The 8,943-nt window shown below is 45.5% G+C and overlaps 1 protein-coding gene across 1 annotated transcript; it reads left to right on the top strand.

Moving 5' to 3' along the window:
- The first annotated feature begins 417 nt into the window (after positions 1–417).
- LOC139646546 (ETS domain-containing protein Elk-3-like) lies at positions 418–8,940 on the top strand. The gene is made up of 5 exons (XM_071522450.1): positions 418–750; positions 3,262–3,470; positions 4,029–4,811; positions 6,983–7,105; positions 8,157–8,940. The coding sequence occupies exons 2-5, from the start codon at positions 3,264–3,266 to the stop codon at positions 8,253–8,255; spliced, it is 1,212 nt and encodes a 403-aa protein (XP_071378551.1). The 5' UTR covers positions 418–750; positions 3,262–3,263; the 3' UTR covers positions 8,256–8,940.
- Positions 8,941–8,943: the final 3 nt, after the last annotated feature.

Raw genomic sequence — 8,943 nt, 5'->3', positions numbered from 1 at the left:
TAGACAGTTGTTGCCTTCACGTGCTGAATACCACTATTGTGAGTCAAACACACATGAAGGAAGTAGTTAATAAATCAACTGGGAAAATCGGAATTTACTTATACCCAAGGTGCCGAGATGTGCCGTTTAGGTAGAACATGTACGTCATGTCAACTGGTGGTAAAAAGTTATTTATTCCATTATTATATATTAGTATTTGTCACACATATACAACTACATTTATCTAATAGATCAATTAAAGCATGCCTTCCAAAAAAAAAAAACGACAAATGTACAGCTACCAAAAATACTTGTGTTACAAGGTAATAAAACGCTTCAACGAATCTTATTTGCGACATCTGACCGCGGGAGTCGGCGAGCTTCCGAGGGGCGCGTGAAGGCAGCGCACCTCCGAGCGGAGTGATGATGTCAGTCAGTCAGAGGGGCTAGAGCAGCTCCTATATTACCATGCGTGCTATAACAGAGTAATGCTGGCCATCAGCGGGCAGGCAGGCAGGCAGGGAGAGAAGAAGAGGAGGGGAGGAAAAGTGTGTTTACACAGACGGCAAACCGCCTGGGGAATCGTAGGGGAGAGGAAGTCAGCCGGCTCTGTGTCTGCCTGCTCCAACTTCCTGCTCAGAAAAAGAAAAAGCCCAGGATCCTATTTCAGTCCAGCACAACTGTGTAGACGAGAAGTAAGCATGGAAAAACAAGGAATCATACGAATTTCACCATAAAGTTTCAAGGCGAGAACGACCGAGAGAACGGCAGGTAACGTAGAATAAAACAATACATCTTTCTAGGAACGGCACTTTGGTAAAAATGATGGCTCGTAGATTTACTTGAGGGTAAAGTGAAATAATGCGTGATTGTTTTGTAGCCTATACCGCATCCGCACTTTATATGAATAACACCAAGTCTGTGAATAATGGGCCTGCGCTTTGCCCTGAAGTTCAAGGCATCGGATTGACCGTGTTTTCCCAGTTTTACGCAAGTATTGAGACGTAGATTGTGTTTTGTCTGAGTCCTACACACACACACACGCACGCACACACACACACGCATTTCTACCGTCTTCCGGTCCGAGCAACATCTTGAAAATGAGTCAGTGGGGCAGAAATGAAATAGAGATCCAGACCTCTGTAGAGAAGCCGTACTTCAACTTAGACACTAGATAATAGGCTACATAAACAAAAGCGCTACCAGCACCCAATATTGTGAAGTGGCAAAGAGGCAAACAAACAAAGGCAGAGCAAGACAAAAAAAAAAAAAAAACATAAAGCCGAGGCACTTTTTTTTTTTTTTTTAAAGAGATGCTTTTCTTATTGGCCCTGTTGAATTTTCCACCGTCTGCGAACAGGAAGAGAGCAGATTTAGTCATGGCTAAGTAATGTCTGCACACACCATCTAATCTCATTAGGAGTTTCCGTTCAAACCAACACACTGGACGTCTTTGTGCGCAGCTTGACTTTTCAATCCGAGCATCTGCAACAGACTCCGCATCCCTGACGAAAAACCACCACAATATTCCTGCGATATTCCTATAGGGAGTTACAGCGCGTGTGCACTCCTCAATGGTGATGGCATTTTTTATCTTAATAGTATCATTATAATATTCCTAGAGGGAGGTATAATGTGTCTATACTGAGCAATTCATTTATAGTGACATTATGGTACTTTGTCTTTTTTTTTTATCTCCTCTGTTTTTACTTATTATACATTTTCTTCTTGCCTGTAGCAGCTGCATGATATGTTAAAGTTTCACTGTGCTATTTACAGTATCCCCTGCAAAAGTTATTACAGGATTAATATAGTTTGTGTGTCACATTGGCCTAATTGTAGACCTGTCAACTGGGGGGGCGCTAGACTGGCAACGTTTACTACAAATGTTTCAAAGCCAAACTGTCTGGTGGTTTCAGGAGTGGGTTAACGGGGTGGAGCGGGGGGAAAGGAGACAATGATTTGATCTTTTGACCCCCTCCCACTGGGATTTTTGTCGGAAGTGTGGCAGGATTTGGGGAAACGTTCCCCTACTGTGGGGTCCCCTCTCCTCGCCATTTGTCCTTGAAAGTAGAATAGGAGGAAGTCCTGAGTTTGACAGCTTTGTAGTTTCACATGGCAGATAGAAAACTCAAGGGATAGCTTGTGTCGGAAACGGGTTCAGCCCTCCCTTTCTCTCTCTCGCTCTCTCTCTCTCTCTCTCTCTCTCTCTCTGTGTTGAAAGAGAGATATAGAGTTGAATGGCCAGTCAGATTAATTCAGCATCAGTCACCCATCACTCTTCACATCTCACAGGAAAGAATAGAAGAAGACAATCCAATCAGGTAAATCAATGTTTGTTCCACCCTGAAGTGACAGAAACAGCCGCCCTGGTTAAAGTGTGTGCTTCTAGCAGGCAGACAGGAGCTGCGAGGCTGCACATTCCTCTATTAAAGGAATAACCCACCCTGGGCCCGTCATACTTCCTGTGGAGAGAGGGCCAGGTTGAACCGCAGCATATTTCTGGCTTGAGCTGTTGTTCCTCCTTATATTTTTTTTCTTCTTCTGCTGCTGCCGCCGCCGCTGCTACATTACACTTCACTCCTCAACACACACTGTTCTATTCATCACCGGTCTACTCTTCCTTACACCACATGTTACAGCTCAAATAGGCCACTACCTCTTCAGCCAGTAACCTAATATAGTCTGCGTGGTGTAAAGCACACTGGAGCGACAGAGATCGTGAAAAAAAGAAAAAGAAAAGATGTTTAATGGAGGTGAAACTTCAGCTCCTCTTGCCCAAAACATTCTCCACAAGCACACTAGCTGTGTTTTATTAGCTATTATTACACAGCTCTAACACAGTAATACAAAGCAATGAGTGTAGGAGAATGTAAAGGGCTACTCAGTTTGTTTCCGTTTGAGTTTCGGCAGTCTGATTCTGACTTTTGTGCTAATTCTGTGGTTGTAGCTTTTGGCAGGTTGCCATGGTGTATGTGTAGGTAGTTACGACGCTGCTGTGTCTGTATTAGCTGAAGTCACTGAGTGATGTTCCATTTTGTCACCCACCCATGTCTCATGGTCATCAAGGTATTAATAGTAACTTGAATAAAAAACCTCAATGTAGTCTAGAAAGTAGTCTCCTTGAAAAAGCAAAAGGCCACAGGAGAAAAACCTCAGACATGAATCCTCAGTTTTCAAAAATAAGCAGAGATTCTCTGGACCAACTGAACCAAACGTGAGTGCTCTGCCAATGTAATCACAGTCTCATGTTGATGATGTCATCCGCATGTTGTGTTCCAGGTATGGACAGTGCCATTACCTTGTGGCAGTTCCTGCTGCAGTTGCTGCTGGACCAGAGTCACAAGCACTTGATCTGCTGGACGTCCACAGACGGGGAGTTCAAGCTCCTCAAGTCAGAGGAGGTGGCCAAGCTGTGGGGATTGCGCAAGAACAAGACCAACATGAACTACGACAAGCTGAGCAGAGCGCTGCGCTACTACTATGACAAGGTGGGTCCACTCATCCCCAATCTGTTTACGTGACAAACATCTAGGGAATGTAATGTGTAGTGCTCAGAAGTAGTTGACTAATTTGACAAAGCAGTTGGATACTGTAATCCGTCTAGTTAGAGCTGTTGCAACTGATGGGACCTGAAGGCATTTTAAGGCAGTGTAGTACCAGGACAAGTTCTTTGTTGTTCTTCTTTTTAAACCCACAATCTCCACCGGCAGATACTTCCACTTCCTCTTTTCACACCAAACCAACAGTAGAGCTACGGTGGTGATGTAGCACTCAAACACACAACTGTTTTTTTCAGTGGGGCATTTTGACTTGGTTGGACAGACTGACAAGGCGTACTGCCTTATAGCCAGAAATGCAGTCAAACCAAAATATCCTTGTGATAATCAATATGGGTTGTGTTATTATTATTATTTTATAGATACAAACAGTTTTGTTTAACCTAAAGTTATTCAAGGTAACCTAAATATGAAGGAAAATGGTGTCAGAGTTCTTTTGTCGCACCCTGAAGTGGGATTAATCACTAATCCCACTCTCCTGTGTTACAGAACATCATCAAGAAGGTGATTGGCCAGAAGTTCGTCTATAAGTTTGTGTCCTTCCCTGAGATCCTGAAAATGGACCCCCAGGCGGTGGAGATGGGCCTGGCGTCCGGCAGGTTGCCCCTCCAGGAAGGAGAGGCCCCCGAGCTGGAGGTAGAGGAGGAGGAGGAAGAGGAAGAAGAGGAAGAGGCCCAGAGGAGGAGCCTGGCAGCCCTGGGGGCGCAGGCGTGTCGGAACGACTACCTCCGCTCGGGCCTCTACTCCTCCTTCAGCATCAGCTCCCTGCATAACCAGCCCGAGCTGCTGCGCGCCCTGCGAGAGCGCCAGGAGGAGCCGCGCTCTGTCATCCGCTTCGGCACCAACGCCAACGAGAGGACCTCCCCTCTCTCCGTCAAGCCCGAGTCCTACGTCTCCTCCAGGCTGTCCAAACTCCCCCCTCTTTCCCGCTCCCCGTCCTCCCCCCACACCCAAGCCCCCCAGGCCGGGCGGAGCTGGAGCCCTGCGGCCGAGGAGGAGGAGGACTCTGACCAGGGCGCTCAGCCCCTCAACCTCTCCTCTGGGCACAGGGAGCGAGCTCTGCAGCCGCCTGAGAAGAGGGGCAGCAGCAGCGGTAGAAGTAGTAGTAGTAGTATGCAAGGAGATGGACTCCCACCAAAAAGCAAAAAGCCCAAAGCTCTGGAGATCTCCGCCCCCTCTCTGCTGCTTGCAGGGAGCGACATCGGCTCCATCGCCCTCAACAGCCCAGCACTGCCCTCCGGCTCCCTCACTCCGGCCTTCTTCACTGCACAGGTGAGATGCTCTATCTGAATAATACACACACATTCCTACTGCGCGGCACAGTGGCTCAGTGGTTAGCAATGTTGCCTCACAGCAGCCCGGCCCTTTCTGTGTTGAGTTCGTATGTCCTGCCCATGTTCGCTGGGTTTCCCCACATTTCAAAAACGCGAGTCAGGTGGATTGAAAACTCTAAATTGCCCATAGGTGTGAGTGTGATTGTGTTTGTCCTGTGATGGACTTCTGACCCATTCAGGGTGTTTCCCTGCCTTCTGCCCAGTGTATGCTGGGATAGGCTGCACCTCCCTGTGACTCCGTAGAGGATAAATTAAATGAATGAGTGAATACACTCCCACTACAAATTATTACTAGCATGCATCCATGCACGTATTTCTGGCTTCTCTAAAACCTGTGTCACTTCTGTCTTGTCAAGTATACTAATGTTTACACACTCTAATGCTACCCTTTGACAAATTTATACAAGCTCTCTTATTTCTGTCCACCAAAATCTAAGATGAACTACAGATTATGTCACTCTGTGCCAGGCGCAGCTGAAGTATAGTGAGCAATAATAATCAAATCTCAGATGGAGAATAATTCTGTGATGCTATCTGTTTCCGTCTGTGGTCTGGCTAGCCGTGGGGAGATGATGGGATCTGTCCAGAACATGATGTCAGTGTCCCCAAAGCACTCTTAGAGCAGCAAGGCAGCGCCTCAGGCCCGGCAACATCTGACACAGCCTGGCATGCATTGGTGGAAAGACTACTGATATATTTATTTAAGTAGCAGTGCTGTTACTTGAGCTAAATTTTCCTCAAGTCTGAATAGGAGAGGTAAAAGTTAAAGTGTAGTGTTCAGTAAAAAGGTGCTCAGGTACTTTCTGAGTTTCTTGGAGAACAAAATCATCAACAATTGGTGCATAGTCCAAATTTGTATGTTTTTGAAATTAATTATTGGGTCATCGTCGGTCTTAGGTTTGGGGATGATCCGTTTTCTAATTATATCAACAAACTAGTATCAATTTTTGGAGGTAAAGGCCAGAATTACTGTATTTTACTGTAAATAACAGGTCTTATTGTATTAAGTGTTCATATGTCTGAAAAAATACTCATGTAAAGGTTGGAGTCAAAGCTTTAAAAATTGCTCATATAGAAGTAAAAGATTTAAAAATACAGAGATTTAAAAATCTTCAAAAGGTTGCATCACAGACAAAAAAAAATCTACCAAGTGCAGTAACTGTAGTAGTTGTAATGACTGACGTTTTACCTCTGTTGGCAGTACAGACAGTCTTAAATGATGTGGCTGATGAAAGATGGGCCACTCGGCTTCTACAGTTCAATTTTAGAGTAAACTCTGCCACAAAGTCGGATCCAAGTTCATTCAGCTATGAAATTTTGGTTTGGTTTGATCTTTGCCATAACCCCAAAGCCTGTGCCATAAGCATCAACTGATTTTTAATCATCTATTTCAGTCAATATTGTATTTACATTGGAAGTGTTACAGAGAAAAGCTCCTCTGCCACATCAGAGGTTTGTCCAAACAGTGAGATAGGCAGCGCAGCAGCAAGGCTGCACTCACACTGTCTGTTTATAAGGGCGCAAAAGTGAGATCAGAGGAAAACAAGAGATTTACAGAAATCTTCTGCTAGTCCAGCCTATGAGAGGGGGAAGAGGCCCTAAGTGATGCCATATGCTCCAATAATTCCATTAATAATGAGAGCAGGGCTGGGTCCCTCTGCAACACTGGCTCACTTCTCTGAGGTGACACAGGGGAAACGGGGAAGGGGGGGAGGGAAGACCAGGGGAGAGAGGGAGAAATTGATTTCATATGTTTCTCTCTAGTTGGCGTTCCAAGGCCCACGGTGCTCGAGGAGCCCCCCCCTCCCCTCCCCAATCAACAACAACCCCCACCATCCTCCCCTCCTCCTCCTCCTCCTCCCCACCCCACATCACCCCCTGTATTCAGGGGAGAAACCACAGACTTCCTCCCTGCTCCTTCAGTTTGTTGTTCCTAACGCCAATAAACGTCCCATTTAAGATTTCTGCATGTTTCGCATTACGAAAGGCCTCCGAGAAACGCTCTTCAACCAGTGGGTCTTGCAGTTTCTCTTCTTATTTATATGATGCCTTCATCTCTGTCTTCCTCTCCCTCCCCCCTTTTCTTCCTCTCTGTTTCTCCCTCCCCAGACTCCCTCTGGTTTGCTGCTGGCCCACAGTCCGCTGTTGTCAGGCATCCACTTCTGGAGCAGCCTGAGCCCCGTCGCCCCGCTCAGCCCCGCCCGGCTGCAGGGCCACAGCTCCCTCTTTCAGGTGAGACGCACTCACAGAAACAGAGGTGTAGAGGCAAAGAGGAAGAGGGAAAAAAAATAGCGACAAGAGACGAGAAGGGAGGGTGTGATGATAGAACTATTAATGGTTGTTTGTTTACTCATAGCTTTTGAAAGCCAATAGGAGGAAGTTTTGACTGCTCAGGTGAAATGACCGCAGCTGGAAAATCCCTGTTCTTCCCTTTGCTATTTAGAATCAGGTGACTAAAGATCATGACATAGGTGAGGTTTTGAAGAAATGTGGATGAGCAAATTTTAAAACAATTAAGACCACAAAGACTTTTTCCTGTTCTTTATATTCCAGCAATGTTATATAAATTGATTTTGTCCCATTCTCATACCTGATCAAGACAATGTCCTTTAACATTGCCCCTCTATCATGGCCTTAACAAATGACACCATTTCATGATTGTTACAATAAAGTGCCACTCTAATGACAAGAGGTTTAATCTTCACTAGACATGAATAACCGAAGATTTAGTCTTTTGATTTAGGGCCAATAGGGTATTTACTTGACAACTTGACAAAATAATACATCAAACAGAAAACAAGATGGCTTTGGGATCTGCGATACAGCAGATACCAACGGTTGTTAAACTAGTCGAGACTCTGAGCTGCTCCAGCAGAGGTGTCCTGTTTCAGCGCTCATGAGAGGGAGAGGAAATCCTGCGAATACTTCCTGTTTGAGCCCAGGGGAGCCAGTCTGAACAGGGTGGACTGGTTTGAGAGCTGCTCCTCATTTGTGAAGCACACACACGCAAAACACACACCACACTGCACACACACACACACACACACCACCACACCCCCCGTGACGGGCATACAGACCTCACTTGGTTCTTTGTGCACAAATAACATTGACTTCTCCTTCTGTTGTGGAGGCAGAGAGGACAGAGAGAAAGGAAGAGGCACAATGTATAAAACAACAGGAAACCAGAGCAGTGACAATGCTGCAGTTCCTCACCGGAAAGGAGCTTTCACAGAGCCTCCCTCCCCTCCCCGCTAACTCTCAGTCCCTTTCTCTTCCTCCACAGTTCCCCAGCCTAATCAACGGACACATGCCTGTCCCCCTGCCAAACCTGGAAGGAACTCCCTCCTCCCTGCTCTTGTCCCCCACCACTCACAAATCCTGATCCAGGGGCTGTGAAAACCTCCCATCTTCATCCATCTCTTGTTGAAAGATTCTCAGTCATCAGCAGCAGCAGCAGCAATCTCTTGTTCATCGTCTTGTCAAAATTCACTTAAAATGTAAAGTCCTATGAGACAGTATGTGACCTCACTTTGTTTTGCACTTAAGTTGCTTCAAATTCCAGTAGTTGAAAGCACTTGGTAAAAGCCATATGCCACGATGTCTGTGAGATGTCTGGCTCTGTGTGATAAAGTACAGCACATTTCCACATGACCCTGTCCATGCTGGACAGTAGTGAAGTGTAGCTAGCTGCAAAAGACTAGCCAGCCGCTCGACCCAAGCAGAGAGCTTGGTTGTTTTAATCTTGTAAAAATATCTTTTGTCTTTTTTTCCCCACAATGGTCATCACAATGTGAAACTGGTTGTTTCGCTTGTGTGGTATTGTATGTATTGTATGCACTGTGCTTCTCAGATAGTACCGGCTGTGCCTTGTTGTCCTATTTTCCTCTTTTCAAAAAAAAAAAAAAATCTTTTTATGAAGACGAGATTTCAAATCAATGGAAAACCTTTGTAACTCTTGTAATGTTCTCTTTTTATACTGGACTTGATATACAGTATGTATTCTGTATAATTTTGTATTGGTGAAGAATGTTTTGTCATTTTCAATAAACGAAGCATTGAATGCTTGAACC

This window comes from Centroberyx affinis, unplaced genomic scaffold (genome assembly GCF_046629955.1).
Source record: "Centroberyx affinis isolate AG114_WGS23_722 - 3 ecotype Tasmania unplaced genomic scaffold, CSIRO-AGI_Caff_v1 ptg000089l_1, whole genome shotgun sequence".
In the NCBI taxonomy this organism is placed as follows: Eukaryota; Metazoa; Chordata; class Actinopteri; order Beryciformes; family Berycidae; genus Centroberyx; species Centroberyx affinis.
The sequence above is the reverse complement of the archived record's forward strand: the minus strand, read 5'-3'. Positions and strand labels throughout refer to the sequence as shown.

Bases quoted from the DNA above. Each gene is read 5' to 3' on its own strand.
- LOC139646546 (XM_071522450.1), top strand. From the start codon at position 3,264: ATGGACAGTGCCATTACCTTGTGGCAGTTCCTGCTGCAGTTGCTGCTG. The intron at 4,812-6,982 runs GTGAGATGCTCT...CTCCCTCCCCAG, and splicing joins CGGCCTTCTTCACTGCACAG to ACTCCCTCTGGTTTGCTGCT. The intron at 7,106-8,156 runs GTGAGACGCACT...CTTCCTCCACAG, and splicing joins GCCACAGCTCCCTCTTTCAG to TTCCCCAGCCTAATCAACGG.